Source organism: Nyctibius grandis, chromosome 16 (assembly GCF_013368605.1).
Source record: "Nyctibius grandis isolate bNycGra1 chromosome 16, bNycGra1.pri, whole genome shotgun sequence".
Taxonomy (NCBI): domain Eukaryota; kingdom Metazoa; phylum Chordata; class Aves; order Nyctibiiformes; family Nyctibiidae; genus Nyctibius; species Nyctibius grandis.
In genome coordinates this window covers 5,690,367-5,708,691 of record NC_090673.1, presented here as the reverse complement: position 1 = coordinate 5,708,691, position 18,325 = coordinate 5,690,367, and the positions used below count along the sequence as shown (strand labels likewise).

The window sequence follows — 18,325 nt, the reverse complement described above, 5'->3', positions numbered from 1 at the left end:
AGGGAAAGACAGCGTGTGCAGGCTTGCCCAGATGAAAGAGCACCTGACCAGGCGGCCCAGCGAAGCATAGCTGGGAGCTGCCGAAGAATGAGCCGCTCTTTGTGTGGATGGGTAGTTACCAGATAGTGAGGAGGAGGAATGCGGCCGCGCCGGTGGCCAGTGTCAGCCCACAGGCAAAACCCACAAACCCCGCGGGTTTTGTGCGATAACCTGCACCAACAGCTCCGCTTGCAAACGGCCTCGGCGGCTCTGCGAGGTGCACGGCTCTGCCTGCAAAGCACCGGGCAGAGCCCACCGAGGAAGGAGGCTGCTGCCTTCTGGGTGGCTCTGCGGCGTGGGCAGCGCAGCCTCCACTCCCTCGAAGCATGAAACCGCTGGTTCGGCTGCAGAAGACTGTCCAGGAGATGCACTGAGTGTGCAGCGAAGGGTCCTGGGGCCGTGCACCTTCCAGAGCGATGCTGCTCAGCTCGCAGGCCAGCACGGCCAGGCTCGTGTCGGACACCTACCCGGAGAAACTCCTGGAAGGGCTCAGGAGCCTTCGCTCGCAGAGCGCGCTGTGTGACGTGACGCTGGAGGCAGAAGGGGTTTGCTTTCCAGCCCACAAGATCATTTTAGCGTCAGCAAGTAATTACTGCAAGGTCCTGTTTGTTGGAAACTTGACGAGAGCGGGGAGCCCGGATGGGAACGTCCAGCTGAAAGCCATCAGTGCTGCCGGGCTGAGGAACGTTCTCAACTTCATCTACTCCAACCAACTCGACCTCTCGTTACAGAATATCGAGGAGACCTTCAAAGCCGCAGAAACCCTCCTGGTTCGGGAGGTGATCAAGCTGTGCTTTCGCTTTCTGGAGGATTGCCTGGACTGTGAGAACTGCATGGACGTTCTGAACCTCGCTAAAAAACTCGGCCCAGCCGAGTTGAGACAGAAAGCCATGTGCTACGTAGGGCAGCATTACAAAGAGATCCTGGCTGATCCTCAGTGCTTGAAAGACCTGGACCAAGGAACCCTTTGTGAAATTTTAGACAGGACCGACACCGAGGGATGCAGCGAGCTGGAGCTGTTCAGAGCTGCTGTGAGCTGGCTGCAGCACGACCGCACGCGGTTGAAAGACGCGGCAGATGTTTTAAGGCGTGTAAGATTCCCTCTCATCCCTTTACGGGATCTGCAGAGATATGTCCAGGAAATGCCTCTTATGAGGCTCGATCCAGGCTGCCACAGGTACCTGCAGGAGGCTCTGAATTACCACTCCCAGCTGTACGCCCAGCCAGTCCTGCAGACCCAGAGCACCAGCCTCCGCTCCGGTTCCACCGTGCTGCTCGTGGCTGGCGGCAGAACCGCTGACAACTGCGTGTGCAGAGAGATGTGGGCTGCGGACCAGAGCTGCAGCACCTGGCACAAGGTCGGGGACCTCTGCGCGCCGGTGTACAACCACTGCGTCGCCATCATCAATGACTTTCTCTTTGTCATCGGGGGACAGTGCAAATTTGATCCCATGGGAAAGCAGCCGTTGAATGAGGTAAGACACAAGAAAACTTTAGCCTTGGAAAAAAGGCTGGGTGAGGAAGCGAGGGCGGGAGCCATTCCTCTTGCCCACCACACATCTCCCACCTCTACCTATTTCTTAGCGCTCTGTGCAGTACTGGAAGCCCCTGGGAATCCAGCTGCCAAACTCTCTGGGAAGCAATCAGGTCCTGCCCTGGTCTCACCTTGCTCCTACTGTAAACTGTCACCCTGATCTGTACACAACTGCCACAGCGCAGGTTCAGCCAGGTCCACGGCAGTCACAAGTAACCCCATGAGTGCTGCCCCGTCCCCACTGTGGCTGCCACGGGACGCATGCTCAGGAGGCTCAGCATAGTTAAAGCCCATCACTTCACTTGAGAACTGCTCCTTCCTTGGTTTTGCCCTTGAAAGGCAAATCTGCTTCAGCTGCCAGGACCTTCTCCTTCTGCCTGGAGAGTGAAATGGCTTGTGCAGGATTTTATGTTTTCCTAGATGGCTTCAGTGAGTGCGCTAGAAAAAACAGCATGTTTTTCTTTCCCACGCTCCCAGGGGGCTTATTTCAGCATTGTACTTAGTTCAGCAGTGCCACTGCAAACAGCAGCTCTGCTCCACTGCCCTGAAGGCAGGAGGCAGCTCAGCAGCAGCAGAGGATGCTGAAGCAGCAGGGCTGCGGCTCTGGCTGCTGGGCTACAGCCCAAGCCCAGCACTCACTGCGTGTGGTTCTGCAGATGCTGCCCTTGCTCAGTGACCTGGGCTTTCCAACCAGCACTGACAAAACAAGCCTGGGGAGGTATTTACTGCTGAACAAGATGAAGCCCAGCCTTAGCAGAGGTGCTGTGCGCCCCTGTGGTGATGCCACCAGGGACGAGGGGAGGGGAAGCCACTTCTGCCTTCTCCTGGGCAAGAGCAGTGGGCAAAGCTCAGCTGCTCTCTTTACTACACACTCAAGCAATAGCAGAGATGGAACAACCTGTTCCCAGACCCCCACAGACCTGCAGAAAGGCCATAACTGAGCCTCCAGCTCAGCTGGGGAGGTACTGCTGTATCAGCTGGCTGGCACTGGAAGTTGAGCCTGTCCAGGCCTGAATATAAAACCTTCCTCAGCCCACGGAAAACCTTGATCAGTTCTTGAAGCCACAGGAGACACAAGCCAGCCACCTGCCTTCCGCTAACCATCACCCATCTGCTGTGATCCTAGGTTTTCCGATTTGATCCCCGCAACACGTCCTGGCTCCGGGTCGCCAGCATGCTGGAGAGGCGGACGCGCTTCCACGCGGACGTGCTGTCCGACCGCATCTTCGCCGTGGGCGGTGGGACACTGCTGGGGACCCTCACCCGCACCGTGGAATCGTACCAGCCCGCTGACAACAACTGGGAGTTCGCGGCTCCTTTCCCCACGCCTGTTGCTGATCACGCCGGCACAACCCACAAGGGAATCCTCTATATTTCAGGTGATACAGCAAGTAGAAAGCAGCATATTTTCCTACAGTTTCATTCACTTTGCTGGCATCTTAATGCCACAATCTAAGCCTGCACCCACACCAGTAAGACCGCAGCTCCAGCGTCCCTTTCCTGCTGTGTTCGCACAGCCTCACTGCCCTCCTCAGTGGCAGGAATTATTTTCCTTCCAAGACATTAAAGGTGACATCACCTGCTTGTAATCCACACCCCTGCTCGCCTTTGCCCTTGCAAACCTGGCTAAATCCCAAAGCTTTCCTGGCTGAAAAGGTAAACCAGGAGCAGGCTGCTGTAGTGCTGGGGATGGGATTAAACCCTGGTATTAATCTGAATGGAAGGCGTGGGACTAACACTACTGCGCTGCTTTGTTAATCATCTGGACAAAAAGAAGGATAATGCAGGCTCTTACAGCTCTTGCCCTACAAGGGGTCCTTGTATCGATGGTGCAGGATGTTTAACAATACAGCAGCGTGGGTTTAAACACTCCAGGAAATTGCTGTAGGATCTTTAGCTTTCGTAGTTACTAATTTGGAGTTGAAGATAATCTTTGGTTTGTCCTAGGAAAAGTCCCTCGTTGTTTGTGTTATTGCCTCTGCACTTAAAAGTCCCGAGCCAGTCTGCCATCGCTGTGGGCTCCCTGCTTCGTAAGCCAGTTATGGCCAGCTGGGATCGCCGTACTGATCCAGTCCAGATTAACTCCAGTTGCACAGTTGCAATGAAGGGCACTTCTCTGTGCTGGGCTGTACACACAGAGCCGCAAGGGCAGGGAAGGCAGCACACGGGCTGTCCTACCCAGGCATGTACCCCCGTGACAGCAGGGCTCCGGTACCCTCTGTGAAGGGTAACGCTTCGGCTGGGGGAATGGCTGAGGCTCAGATTCAGGTCCTTGCTTTGACCCAGCTGGCCCACGGTGCCACGGGCAGCTCATTTAACCTCTGTTGATCTCGATTCCTATCAGAGAGCAAGGACAAAAGTGCCTCACAGAGCTTCAAGCACACCGTAGTGATCTAGGCTGGATAACGCTGTACCCCACGCGTGTAAGCCCTTACCTACCTCTAGCATTCATTTCCTTCTGAACTAGTGGGGAAACTGCAAATTTGATTTGGCCGGCCCTCAGCCCTGCCCACGCAAACGGAAAAATCACCAGCACTACTTCGGTACAAGATTTAAACACCAGCTCCATGCAGACTAAGTGTCCGTGCCCAGGTGAGCTGGGGTTTATGGTTAACCTGAAATATATCACCTTCCTTGTTTGCAAAGCCTCTCTGCAGGCTGGAATTCAACAGGCAGGCCCCTGGAGGCGTTTACCCTCCCCACTGCAGCACCTTCCTTCTGCAAGGAGCTTTTTATAATGAAATACACAAGCGAGTGCCTAGGGAAGAGAGAAAGTTGACAACAGCACTGGCAGATCGGCTCTGACCTCCTGTCAAAGGCCCAAAGTTCAAAGAGCTTTGAACACTTTCCTTTCAAACCACCATTCTGTGACTGTGCATGCTGGAAGCAGATTCCCTATTTAAAGCTGTTCCTGGTTACACTTGAAATACCCCAAGAGCTTTATTCAAAAATCTTTTGTGTAAAACTATTTACAGAAAAAACTGGAACTGTGGGTTTGTGGTTTGTTTTCTTTTTTGTCTTTAAGAGAGAGCATCAGCTCTGCAGGATGGTGTGAAGTTTTAAACCTGAGCTTCTTAGGTATTTTAAAGAAAAAAAAAAATCAGCTCTGCTGATGTTTGCAGAAGGTTTGCTGGATGCCAGAGAGGATGATGGATAGATTTTTAAGACTTCTGCTTTCCTTCTAGGGGGCTTTTCTGGGGGTAAAACCTTACGAGACACTTACAGCTACCTCCCTCGCCTCCGCCGCTGGGTTGGCAACAGTGCCATGGCTTTTCCTCGCTGTGACCACGGGATGGCTGCAGTCAGGGACAAGATCTTTTGCATTGGAGGAAGGACACTAAAAGGAGTAAGTCCATTTGCTCTTATAATCCCAAATCTGATCCAAAACAGGGTCTCTGTATTGCTGGGCCCTGACTGTTTTATTCCAACAGGTTGACCATTATTTGTGGTCTCTCAGTGGACTGGCACAGGTGCAAGTCAGGCCAATAAGCTTATGGAAAGGTGTCTGCTATCACAACCATGCGCATTAGAAGCTGCCCTGTTGTCCAGCTCTCTTTGCTAGAGTATCATTCAGCAATTCCCATCTGAAAGTGTAAAGACTCAGGGCCTGGCCTGATTTTTACAGTTTCTTTTGAAGGAATGCAGGTGCCTTAGAGTACTTAATTGCTCGCTGAGGAAGGGATAGACATCTATAAAAAGAAACTGCACATCAAGGCTGACACCAAATTCCCCCAGATGACACAAACTCAGTTACTGTCCACAATTCAATCCAATACAGCCCTCTTTAGATGATTTCCTTCGTAATGTGTTAGATGTCTGGAGAGCAGGCAGGACTTGGGCTATGCCAGTTCCAGCAGGTCCCTGGGGCACCCTGCTCAGCTCCCTCCTCTGATTCTCCACAAAGAACAAAGCTCCTTTAAAGCTGTGCCATTCTGGTATTTTATTCAGTTTCTTTTGAGGCTCTGATTGTTAAATGTGGATTGAAAATCTGGCACCTGAGCCCCACGGTATTCAAATAGATGTTGAGACACTGGTTTCCTTTATCATGAACCAAGCGAGCAGGACAGTGATGCCCACTTGAGGCGTGACACGATGGGTGAGTGTTGGTCCGGTTCTTTGCAGGCGGAGGAATGGATTCACGTCAACGAGACGGAGTATTATTGTCCCGTAAGGAATCAGTGGACAACACTAACACTGTCCCCGTTCAACTGCTGCCAGTTCAGTATCACAGCCCACGAGTCTACGCTCTACCTCGCAGGAGGTGGGTCGCTGCAGCACATGCAGAAAGAAGACAGTGTTTTCCTGTATGACACAGAGGTGCGGGTATGGAAGAAAGCCAGTCCCCTGCCTAAAGCTCTGGTGGATCATGCTTCTTGCATGATTAAACTGTCCCAAGTAAATGCAGCTGGTGAGATGGGGAGAGGCACAAAGTGGTCCCCCGCAGGCAGGAGGAAGAAATCTACCCTCAGCTTGTTCATAACAAAGAAACAGGAGTCCCACTCCGCCTCAGAAATGAAGTAGGATATGAGTATGTCAAGCAGATCTGACAGTGTTTGCCAAGACATTAGTGTTTTAACAACTCTTCCAGCTGCCAGCCAAACATCTTTAACAGTGACTTGGAATTGTTACATTTCTGACTTGGTGCTATCCTGGTGACACGCATAATTTGCAAAAAAAAAAGGAATTAGTTCCCAATCCTACTAAGCTGCATTAAACCCATAAGAATTCCTTAAATCAATTTTGTCACTCAGAACCTGTTTTTCTGAATAATGACCAATGCAGAAATTATGTTTAATGAGCAACTTGAGAGATTTTATAAGGAAGTCTTCAAAAGAGCTTTGAATTCTATCTGTAATGATTTCCTTACACACACTGCTGGCTGACAAAGCAAGTACTCACAGAGATAAATATACACGATGTGTTTAAGACTGTCTTGCCACTGGATTAAGACAATAGGGCACCGTGATGACAACCTTGTCCTCAACAAGCAGACCAGAAAACTTCCTTCAGTGAACGTGCATTGAACCTGTGACTGCTTGAGCCAGAGTATGGGTAAACTTTTAGAAAAGAACCAAGTACCTTAGAAGCCCACATCTCATGGACAGTCAACAGGCTAAGGGGCTGCAATGGCTGAAAAACCTGGCGAGGATAAGTTTGGAAAGGCAAGAGAATGAACTCATGGGCCACCTTGATGGACAAAGCCAATATAGGGCAAAATGTCCCAATAGGAGATCAGGGTCGTACCAGCTCTCACGATACACAAATCCCACCACAACGCAACAGCTCTACTTCCAGGTGCTTCTAGAAAACAGGGTGTTAAATAAAAGACCAAAGTGATAATATTAACTCACCAACAAGAGCAGCCAGGCCTTGAATTGGGTCTGTGTGGGCAAGGATTTGTTCACAGCCGACCTGGATGAGACACGTTACAGGCAAATGGCAGACAGAACAGCTAACAGCCTCTGCTCCGCAGAAGGGCTAAGCTGGAAGATTCATTAAAAGTACCACTTACACATTCTAGGGTTCAGCAGCTTTCCAAGGGCCTAATGCAACAGGTTTTTGGGGTTTTTTTTTCCTCCCTTCTAGCAACAAAATACATAGAAACAGGGAGACAGGGCTAGGACAAAGAGTTCCTTTACCAAGTTAAGCAGCTGTGCAGAGGCCACAGTGAAACACAACAGTTCCTTCCTCCTACAATCAGAATATTTTAATGCCCTTCTCAAGGCTGGGGGGGGGTAGAATAATTATTTCCATTTTACAGGTGGTTAAACAGACCCTAGAAGGGAACTGGATGCCCAGTGAAGCCACAGACAGCATCTCCTGAGTCCCAGTACAGCGTAGCCTGTATGCCCTCTTGCCCAGTACGCATTTCGCTCCAAGGAGGACTCGAACCATAAATGCCACAAGGCCAGAGGTAAATAAAAGTCCCGTTGGCGCGGTGTGCTGGAGTGCAGCAGAGAACACCAGCACGAGGCTGGCAGCACACCAGAAGAAACCAAGAGTTGCAACAGCAACTGGTGATCCAGGATCAAAGCTGGGACCTTTCAAAAGCAGCTGGTGTCTGAGAAGTCTTTGTAACCCCCTGAGAACCAGGCCCCTTTCCCACACTTCGCCATCTCCGACTCTCTTGCAAGTTGGCAGGTTTTCCAGTCCCCACAGCAGCAGACATTCCTCTGCACTGTACTCTGAGGTTTGTCATCTTCCTGGGTGACACTTAGAAAGGAGCCTGATTTTTAGATCTCCATCCCTATCCACCAAGAAAAATACATCTACGAAAGTGTGTTGAGGCGAGCTACAACAAAGCTCCTTTTTTTTTTAAAAGCTACAGGTTTTTAGTGTTTAAAAGCTGAAGTCAACAAGCTTGCACAGGCCTTTGTGTCCAAGGCAAAGGCAGAGCAGGGTAGGAGTGGCTCCAGCAAACCCTCCCCAACGAGCCTTACAGCAGTGCATTTCCAACACAGCACTCACCCTCTCAGAGAAGTTTAAAATGTGTAGATTTATTGTCAGAGCAGAAGGGCTGCACCATCCACCACCACCCCGTCACCATCACCGACGCTGTGTGCCTGACAGCGTCCCAGGCTGCGCAGCCCCCCGTGCTCCAGTCACTGGGGCGCACATCAGAGACAGCGACTCTCGCCTGCGTCCTGGTACTCACCTTCACGGGGTAGGCAGGGAGGGGACCCATGAAATCAGTTTTGTAAGGGTAGTCCATCATGGCCATCATGGTGAAGGCATTTCTAGCAAACCCAAAAAGCTGGTAAACATCCTTCTTGTTAGAGATCTTATTGCACGTGGCCATTTTGCTGCTGATCTCATCGTAGGCTGCAGAAGGAAGGAAAATGAAAGGCACAAACGTCAACAGAGGAAAACAATACCGGGCTTCAGCGTCTTGTTTCACGCAGGAGTAAGGAGATGCCGTAACGCACAGATGAGGTTTCTAGTGGGAAGGACACATTACATCTACGTTTACACACATGTGGATGTTCAGCCACAGCCTTCCTGTGCAGCTTCACGACCCTGCACGGCCCACGGCCCCACACCCTGCCCCTCGCAGAGCCACTGACACCTCCCTGGGGAACCCAGAGGAATCAGCACCCGCTGAGACAGAAGCAGTCCTGGCTGGCACAGTGAGAAGAGCAGCTTGGTACGAGCCCATCCCCGCTGGTGCCCTGCCTGGCTGCCTCCTCCACGCCCCTGCAGACTCCCTCCCCAGGGTCTGCTGTGTCCTGCAGGGCAGTGTCCCCAGGCAAGCTGTCATGCAGTAGAGCAGGGTACAGTGTACAGGTCCCAGTGGGATTCAACAGCTGGAAGAACTGGCAGGGCAGAACCAATTGAAGACCAAGCTGAAGTAAAACTGAATCTGCATGGCTGGGACTGCCTGCTGGCTGCCCGCGGGAAGCCGTCTGCAGGGCTCTCTCCTTACCTTCACTCAGGCCCAGATCCTTAATCTGCTGGAAGGCTTTGCGGACAGCTGTGACACAGCCTGGGCTGGCCTTCTGAAAATCCTGAAGGGACAGAAAAGACACGGGATTACAGTTGCACAGAGGAGATACATGTGGAGGCTGCACTGGGAAGAACTGCCAGCAGTACCAGGAGATGACAGGGGTTACTGGCCCACTGATCAGAACCTCATCTGTGTCTGCAGGAGCAGTGACACCAGTGCTTCTGCCTTGTCCTCCAGACAATCAGCACATCCTAGCAGAAGCCAACACAGCTCAAACCAAGCAGCAACTTTCACCAGGTCTCGCTGGGATGAGCTGTTGGACAAAACACTTTGCACTTGGTGGAGCCATTAGACTGAACATGAAGCAGCAAGAGGAGACACATACCTTGGCCAGGTCATGGGAAGAGAGGGCCAGGTTGCTAGGCCCAAAGGTTTTTTGTTGGGTTTGGTTTTTTTTAAACATACAATAGAGTCTTTCCAACTGCACTTTGTCTATGGGAAGGAGCCATGGAGAAATTAGTTATGCATGGAGGGTAGAGCACTGGTTTGGGAACCAAGACCTGCTTTTCTTCTTAAGCCTGCCAGTGACCAGCCAGATGACCAAGAAGGCCATACCCTTTTTCTTGGGAATGGTTTTAAATTGAAAGAGGGGAGAGTTATATTAGATATTAGGAAGAAATTCTTTCCTGTGAGGGTGGTGAGACCCTGGCCCAGGTTGCCCAGAGAAGCTGTGGCTGCCCCCTCCCTGGCAGTGTTCAAGACCAGGTTGGATGGGGCTTGGAGCAACCTGGTCTAGTGGAAGGGGGGATGGAACTAGATGGTCTTTAAGGTCCCTTCCAGCCCAAACCATTCTGTGATTATGCAAATACCTTACGCAAAATCAACTTTCTGCCCTTTGCTCACTTCCCCTGTGAGCCGGAGGTTTATGAAGTGAGCTGGAAAAGCTCAGTAAAAGTCACAGAGAAAGCTGCTTTGAGACAATGCACTGACTCACAGGAAGAGAGAGCTGCCGCAATGATTCATGAAAGGTTTGTACCTTCATTAGCATTAACAGCTCTCAGGGGTGTTCTCTCACCAAGAAGAGCAATTGAATTCAGATTTCAGATGCAAAGATTGCTGTTATGCAAACACACTGAAGGTGGAAAGAATTACTTTGACAACAACACAAAGTTCTTGCTTAGGATCTCAGCCCAGAGGTCGGCTTACTGCTGCAGAGAGAATAGATTTTAAAATGAATTGGAAAGTTTTTTCACATTAAAAGGTCAAAGTCTTAATTTCAGGGGTGTGTAATGACTCACAGCATATTCACAGCTGAAGCAAGACAGAGCTATCAGCTGAACAGGGTTTCTGAGAAGGAATTGCCTTCAACCAGGGAAGAATTCCCACTGCAAAGACTTAGAGGATTAAGTGGTACTACATTTTTTTGGTTTAAAATGTGTAATTTTAAGTCAAGATGTCTTTTATTCTTTTATACACTTAGTGTTTCAAATGCTATTGTGTTTATTTCCATATGATAGTCCCTTCTTTACACTTACTGGTAATGCTATCTGTTCTGTAAGTCTCTGCATTGAAAAAAATTTTCATATATGTAAATAAGAGCAAAAAGACCACAAATTTCATACGCAGGTAGTTCATGCAAAGCCATCTGTGTCACCCAGATCTCGAAATTCATGTCAAAAAAGAGACAAAACAGATGCCATCACAAGATTTCAGTACTACCAGGGAGTACATGTCTTTCCTCATAAACTAAATTAAGCCAGTTCTAAGCAATACCATCTTCCTATGGGCCCTATGTCCTCAAAATGTGAAAGCCACATTTAAATTTTAAGTGAACCCAGGACACCTTGCATATTTTTAGTTAGCGAAATGAAGATTTCCAAGCTCTTCATTGATGTGCAACCATCTTGGGACTAAGGGGCTGCTGTGAATCACTGATAACAATGCAAAATACAGCATTTGGAGAGAGGATTTGAAGAATAAATTATCCAAAGGGGGTTCAGCCAGGCACAACAGAAAACTTTCAGGCTGTAATAATGAATCCTTAGTGGTACTAAAGGTGTGGAACTGAGTTGTGCTGCTCATCAGAGCAGCACCTTTGGGCCCTGAGCTGCCATAGCTAAGGCAGGGCTCAGCCATCACAGCTGCAGCTGCTGCTTTTCCTTGCGGGTTCCCATTTAATTGTATTCCCTGCCCAGCACAGATGTCTGTTTAAAGGAAAAAAGGAAAAAAACCCAGCCTTCTTAAGGGAAGAAAATAACGCTCCTGAAGAGAGATGCTACTTACTGCTGTTACATCTCTGAAGAACTGGGTGGGGTCTCCAAGCCCAGCCACAGACAACAGAGGAGCACTGGCAGCTAATGCTCCGGCCACAATGTTTGGGTATTTCATCCTCATGTAAGCGCTCAGCATTCCTCCATAGCTGCCACAGGAGAGACAAAAGAGTTATTTCCTTTAACAGACAGCTTATAACATAGTACAACTCAGAAGTTCAGGCCAGCATTCACAGGCTCACCTAAGCCAAGGCAACAAGAAGCTTATGGGTATATGAATATTCTCCCTGGGCACCCCAAATAACAGCTGCAAAGATGATCAGCACAGATCTAGGGAAGGGGAGACATTAACAAATACCACAAGAAAACTCAAAGCCTCCTTGGTAGCTTCAGTGCCAGGGCCACAATGTGCAGGTACATCAAGGGCTGCTAGATAAACCCCAAGGTGACAGAAGTTATTCATATGCCACTGTTTGTGGAGCTACTCTGAGGTCACTCCTGGGGGTGGCAAATGAGATCCCCAAAACGCAGGTAACACCCGCTCTGACTCCAGGCTCACAGGTATTCAAGTCTCCCTCCCCACCACCTCAAGTGGTTGCAGTAAATCCCATTCCCACATCACCCACATATAAAGCAACATGCATTTCTCTAACCCTGGTCCTGGAAACAGGCATTAGCTGAAACCTGCCACAATTTTAGGTTAAAGTTTGGCAAAGTTATAAGTAACAGAAGGTTTTGGTTTTTCTCCCACGGGAGATGCTGTGCTGCTCCATCACTGCTGTATTTCAGTATTCTCCATGTGGGTTTAGTGCTGTTCAGGGCTGCTGCAGGCTGAACTCTGATTTACACACACGGAGCTGTAGCCTAACATGCAGCCCAGCTTTGCTGAATCCCCCTCCCACCTCCCTACCCCACGACAGCTCCTGGCCCTTTTCACAGAAGCTACTGGCCTGATAGTCACAGTGCAAACACCCCTGAGATCAACAGTCCAGTCACCACCACAGTGAGCTGGAAACTTAATGGTAACTGTCAGGTCAAATGCTTTTTAGCTCATCTCAACTGAATTAGAAGCCCTGTACTTGGTGGAAGCCTTTTAAAGGGAAGCATTCCTCTACTATAAGCAAGAGGAGCCATTCAAAAGACAAGGACATCGCATCCACGCAGCTCTGAGCTGCAGCAGAGCAAGCACTTTGGGGAAGGACTTCTGCTAGGAAGCCGAGAGCAACCAAGCAGCAGGTTGCAAAGCAGAATTATAAAGGAGCCTACAATGCAAATGGCTGGATGTTGTTAAAGAGGCTCTGTTTAATAAAAAGCTGGGTGGCCTCTGGAAAGAATATTTTACCAATTATTAGTTTTCTGTATTTCCAATGTAAAGTGTTCTGATCCTGCACGAAGAATTTCCCTTTTCTGCAGTTCTGGCTGACTCATACATTGAAGATGTATGAAGCAGTCAGTGGTGCTTCTCCAAAGCACTCACAAATCGAGACTAATTCTTGATGGGAGAGCTCACTGGGACCTGGTGTGAGCTCTAGGGAGCTCAGGCACAGGAGCATCTGCTCTCTATCAGAGAGCTTAAAGCTCTGCCTTTAGAACTTGCTTGAGAGCCAAACAGATCTATGAGAACAGTGCAGCTGTGGCTGGGAAAGGATGCAGAGAAGGGAAGGAGCACACACAACCCTTACCTGCCTCCAAAAGCGATGACAGGGCAGTCTGCAGCACCGTACTGCTGCTTAAGCTCAGTAATTAGCACGGCATAGTCAGCGAGGGCTTGTTCCACGGTAAGCAGACCAGTGTTCTTCAGCTGTGTTGACTGAAGTCCAAATGGAAGAGACTTCCCATAGTACCTCTGAAAGGAAAGAGAGATGCTGTGGAAATGCTGGTGGCAAGGTCTGGGTCTGCTCTGTTCTCACTGTAGAACTGGGATAAGGGTGCACAAACGGGAAGCGATAACAGAGCACATGATGTCCTCTAACTTGTTCGTAGCTGAGGAAGTGCCTTGTCTCCTGCATCTGATCAACAAGAGACCTTTAGGACATATCCTGCAGCGGATGGACAGTCCATGACAAGCTACTTCAGTGGGTGCCAAGTGGGCTCTCGGCACACGTCTCTCTCCTGAAATCCCCAGCTAGAAAAGGGAACAGGGTAATGTCTTCACGTGTAAGTTGTGGAATAGTAGATTTAATAGAGTGGTGTGTGACAGGTTGTCTTGGGACTTCACAGGCTAGAGAGATTAAATATTATCCAAACAAAATAACTCTCCAGTCCAGTGTGGAGTTCAAGGCCCGTGGAAACTACTTATAAAAGCACTGGTCTAAAGCAAACACACTGTGGCATAGGTTTTACTAAAACAGTAGTCCGTATCCTGGATTGCTGGTAGGCATAGTAAAACAAATTCAGAAGCCATGGTTAAGTAAAGAAAAGCTGCTACCATGAGGAGAAAGCTTACAGCAGGTATACCTCAGCTTCACGGCAAGGGATGTTATTATTGTTTCAGACCTGCAGAAAGCTGAATTTGGTAATACTGAACAGAACAAGACTCTATAGTATGCATAATGACTAAAATACTCACATGCTCAGCAAAAATCACAAGTGCTTGCTGTTCCTCTGCTAATTCAAATATGAAGTCAGAGTTCTGAGCAAAAGTCCAGATGTCACCTTCATTGCCAGTATAGAAAAAGATGGGTCCAAATCCTTTCTTCCAGAACTTGGCTGAATGAGACAATTGACAGAAGCAAATTAAAACAAAACAAAACAAACACACAAGCATGAAATGACTCGACTTTTGGTGAGTTTGGGCAGGAGCTTAACAAGGCAGAATTCTGTGAACAGGCTGATCCCTGAGACCCAAGCTGGGGACTAAAGCTGTTAGAAAGGCCAGGCTCCAGAAGTCTCTCATTTGAGCGGGGGTAAATAAGACCTTCCATGAGATCAGCACATGGCCTGGAACCTGCACTTCTGCCTCAAAATCGCTAAAATCTCGGTTCTGCAAGGCATTTGGAAACAGCTGCCCCCCAAAAGAGCGATTTCCCACTTATATACCCTTTTCAGCCCAACTCATCCCAAAACATTCGCACAGATCATTTTGTCCCAAAAAATGGACGTTAGGGAATTGCCTGCATCTTCTGCTGCTCCTCCTGTGATGTACAACGTAGAGCCAAGCTCTATATCACATATCATAGAACAGTTTCAGTTGGAAGGGACCTTCAAAGATCATCCAGTTCAACCTCCCTGCCATGGGCAGGGACACATTCCACCAGACCAGGTTGCTCCAAGCCCCATCCAACCTGGCCTTGAACACTGCCAGGGAGGGGGCAGCCACAGCTTCTCTGGGCAACCTGGGCCAGGGTCTCACCACCCTCATAATAAAAAATTTGTTCTTTATGTCCAATCCAAATCCACCCTCTTTCTATTTAAAACCGTTGCCCCTTGTCCTGTCACTGCAGACCCTGGTAAAAAGTCTCTCTCCATCTTTCTTATAATCATAGAACCATTTTGGTTGGAAAGGACCTTTAAGATCATCGAGTCCAACTGTTAACGCAGCACTGCCAAGCCCACCACTAACCCACGTCCCTCAGCACCACATCTACACGGCTTTTAAACACCTCCAGGGATGGGGACTCCACCACTGCCCTGGGCAGCCTGTTCCAATATTTGACAACCCTTTTAGTAAAGAAATTGTTCCTGATATCCAATCTAAACCTCCCCTGGCACAACTTGAGGCTGCTCCCTCTTGTCCTATCGCTTGTTACTTGGGAGAAGGCACCAACACCCGCCTCACTACACCCTCCTTTCACGTAGTTGTAGAGAGCGATAAGGTCTCCCCTCAGCCTCCTTTTCTCCAGGCTAAACACCCCCAGTTCCCTCAGCCGCTCCTCATCACACTTGTACTCTAAAAAAGAGCTTATAAGCTCTTTATATTCTGAAAGGCCACAATAAGGTCTCCCCAGAGCCTTCTCTACTCCAGGCTGAACAACTCCAACTCTCTCAGCCTCTCTCCCAGCAGAGGTGCTCCAGCCCTCTGACCATTTTCATGGCCTCCTCTGGACTTGCTCCAGCAGGTCCGTGTCCTTCTGGCACAGAGGAATCCAGAGCTGGACGCTGTTTATAACTGAAGCCAACTGAGACCAGCAGGACAAGCTGCCCCATGTCAATACTTGCTGATCTAACCAACAGTTGCTTTAATGCTTGCTGACTTTAACAAACATTTGATTTTAGCTTAGTCTTGAATTACACAGGAATTAAGAGGGATAATAAATATCTTTTCTCAACAACAGACCTCAGACCGTCAGTGAAGTGCTGATTTCAACACATTGCCACATCATCTAAAGGGACCCTCCGACAGCGGTTGTCCTACGGACCCTGCTGCAGCATGTCACACGAGGCTGTTTCCATTAACAGAGAAGCCTGAATTTAATACTTGGTATTCTCAACACGGACTTGCCAAAGCAGGATTTGGCTTGGAAATGGGTTTGAAACCTTTCATTAGCGAAACTGCTGCTCTTTGTTACCAAAGAGGCTGATTCTTTTTCTGTGTTGCTGTTGGTTTGGGTATCAGGTAGGAAACTGAAGCGCTACCTTTACTCTGGTTTTTCTTCTGATATGCTTCATGGCTCCTGGAGTAAACAACCATCCACAGGAGCCAAAACCACACCAGACGGGTTGCTTAAAAAGGTATCTATTTTTAGAGTGAAATCCTGGGGAACTGCCAGACAACCTCAAGACAGTTAGATGCCTGGTTGTGAAATAATAGTCTCCTTCAAGTTCTTGCTGGTAATCTGAAAAGTCTCATATTGCACAAGCAGGAGTAGAGGGGAATGGAACTACTCACAGGAATTTTGAGTGAGAAACTATTTGTAAAGCAGAACTGCAATGTTAAGGTTTCGTTTCTCACAAATATTATTCAGCTCTGCCCAGGACATACAGATAAACATAACACTTTAAAAAGAAAACAAATAAAAAGTTATGCAATGCTTTAAACCAGGTGATCCCAAAGTTCTGTTCAAAAAGGGCCACTTAATTAGTGAAATTTCAGCCTTAGGCGTGCTATCAACATTCACTGGTGTTCCCATAGGTTTGGGCTGAAGTGATACATGAATTCATGCTTGGTGAAATATATATGACTGGGTGCAGGTGCTGAACAAGCTGCAGAGTAACAGGTGATGTGAGGAAGGCGAGATGCTGCATATGAAGCCCCAAATGCAGGCAGTCTGCAAGGCAGCAGCAGGCAGGCGCCAGGCTGGGCAGCACTCTGGGCTGGTGCTATTCACAGCTCCACCTTTGTTCTCTCCCTGAAAATCTCTCCCCAGTCCCTCCAAGCAGTCAGGACTGAAAAACATGTGACGCTGGTTACTGAAATTGCTGTCTTTTTAGTCACTTGCTGTTTAGAAAAGCCTCCTCTCTCTGTCTCGCACAGAAGATAACTCATTATTTGACTAGAAAGGAAGACACTGCCAGCTCCTTGCTGGAAGGCTGCGTTGTTCAGCACGGCTTAAGCTATCTAAAATTGCAGGGTTTGAAATAACGTAAAACGCTGACCTGAGAGGAGTTACCTTCACTCGTAAGAATGACAGGTACAGAGCGCAACGTCTGGGTCACTATTTGGTTTTCCTGCTGCATTCACAGCACCGAGTCGCACTTGTAAGAGATGCTGTGCACAAGCATGCCTGGCAGAAGTATAAATTGGGAGAGGAGTGGCTGGAGAGCAACCTTGCAGAGAGGGATCTGAGGGTACTGGTTGGCAGCAGGTTCAATAGGAGCCAGCAGTGTGCGCTGGTAGCCCAGGGGGCAAACCACGTCCTGAGGGGCATCAAACACAGCGTGAGCAGCCGGTCAAGAGAGGGGATTATCACATTGTAGTCAGCATTAGTGGCTGAGGACTTTAGGTTTGTCCAGTTTGGAGAAAAGGAGGCTGAGGGGCAACCTCACGGCTCTCTACAGCTTCCCGAGGAGGGGATGTGGAGAGGGAGGTGCTCAGTTTTTCTCCCTGGGATCCAGTGATAGGATGTGTGGGAATGGTTCAAAGGAGCATCTGGGGAGGTTTAGACTGGACATTAGGAAGCGTTTCTTTACCGAGACGGTGTTCAAACACCGGAACAGGCTTCCTAGAGAGGTGGTCAATGCCCAAAGCCTGTCCGTTTTAAGAGACATTTGGACAATGCCCTTAATAATATACTTTCAGTTTTGGTCAGCCCTGAAGTGGTCAGAGAGTTGGACCTTATGATCCTTGTAGGTCCCTTCCAACTGAAACAGTCTGTTCTATTCTGTGGCCAACTGAAGACACACATGCACAGAGCCAGCCCTGGCGCGAGCCTAACGCAGCTGCTGCTTCTAGTCTGCTCTTGCTCCAGGGAGGCCAATCCCCACACCCACACCCCACACCTCACGGCCAGGACGACAAATTGGAGGGGAGGAGAGGAGAATACGGACAATGCCAGGGGGAATGACTGGCTCACGAAGAGCTGGCACGCAGCTCCAACTGAGTCCTGGCTGCTCAGCACAGCTCTGTGAGCACCGAAGGGAGAGGCTCTCTGCCTCAGCGCAGGAGCGGTTAAAGCTTAAGCAGACAGAAATTCAGCACTGAGCCATAGCAGGGCCCTGCCAGGGCCATGCCGCGGCTGGGAGCAGCTCGGCCGCCGCGCAACGCCCTGGGACCTACCTGAGACCAGGTACCGCTGTGGGAAGGTCTCGTTGCCGCGGGTCTCGAAGCTGAAGTGGTCCCGAACCTGCTGGAAGAGCCGCTCCTCCAGGCCGGGCCCCGCTGCCCGGGCAGCTGGAGGGGGGACAGTCAGCACAGGGGAAACCGGCACCACACCCGGCCCGGCCCTGGTAAGTGGGGCCCAGGGGAGCGGGGGTCAGGCGGGGCCCCGGCCCGGGGAGCGGGGGGACGGTTCGGGGCCCCGGCCCGGGGCACCCACCGGGAGCGGCGCCGGCCGGCGGCAGCAGCGGCGGGAAGAGGAGCAGCAGCGGCAGCACCGTTTCCATGACAACCCCCCGGCTCGCGCCTCCGCGCACCCCGGACCGTCCTCCCGCGTGGGAGCC

The 18,325-nt window shown here is 49.8% G+C and overlaps 2 protein-coding genes across 2 annotated transcripts in view; one reads left to right on the top strand and one right to left on the bottom strand.

Annotated features, from left to right (window-relative positions):
* Positions 1 to 6,094, top strand: part of LOC137670794 (kelch-like protein 9) — a 7,015-nt gene extending 921 nt beyond the window's left edge. The window contains 6 exon segments of the mRNA XM_068413881.1: positions 223 to 362; positions 364 to 436; positions 439 to 1,514; positions 2,700 to 2,952; positions 4,759 to 4,919; positions 5,696 to 6,094. Of these exon segments, the coding sequence (XP_068269982.1) occupies positions 223 to 362; positions 364 to 436; positions 439 to 1,514; positions 2,700 to 2,952; positions 4,759 to 4,919; positions 5,696 to 6,094 (2,102 nt within the window).
* Positions 1 to 18,325, bottom strand: part of DPP7 (dipeptidyl peptidase 7) — a 22,607-nt gene extending 4,282 nt beyond the window's left edge. Inside the window, exons 1-8 of the mRNA XM_068413850.1 lie at positions 18,202 to 18,325; positions 17,943 to 18,056; positions 13,857 to 13,996; positions 12,970 to 13,133; positions 11,301 to 11,436; positions 8,997 to 9,078; positions 8,229 to 8,395; positions 6,925 to 6,985 (exon numbers count right to left, since the gene is read on the bottom strand). Coding sequence (XP_068269951.1) covers positions 6,925 to 6,985; positions 8,229 to 8,395; positions 8,997 to 9,078; positions 11,301 to 11,436; positions 12,970 to 13,133; positions 13,857 to 13,996; positions 17,943 to 18,056; positions 18,202 to 18,268 — 931 coding nt within the window. The 5' untranslated portion in view covers positions 18,269 to 18,325. The remainder of the gene's footprint in view (positions 1 to 6,924; positions 6,986 to 8,228; positions 8,396 to 8,996; positions 9,079 to 11,300; positions 11,437 to 12,969; positions 13,134 to 13,856; positions 13,997 to 17,942; positions 18,057 to 18,201) is intronic.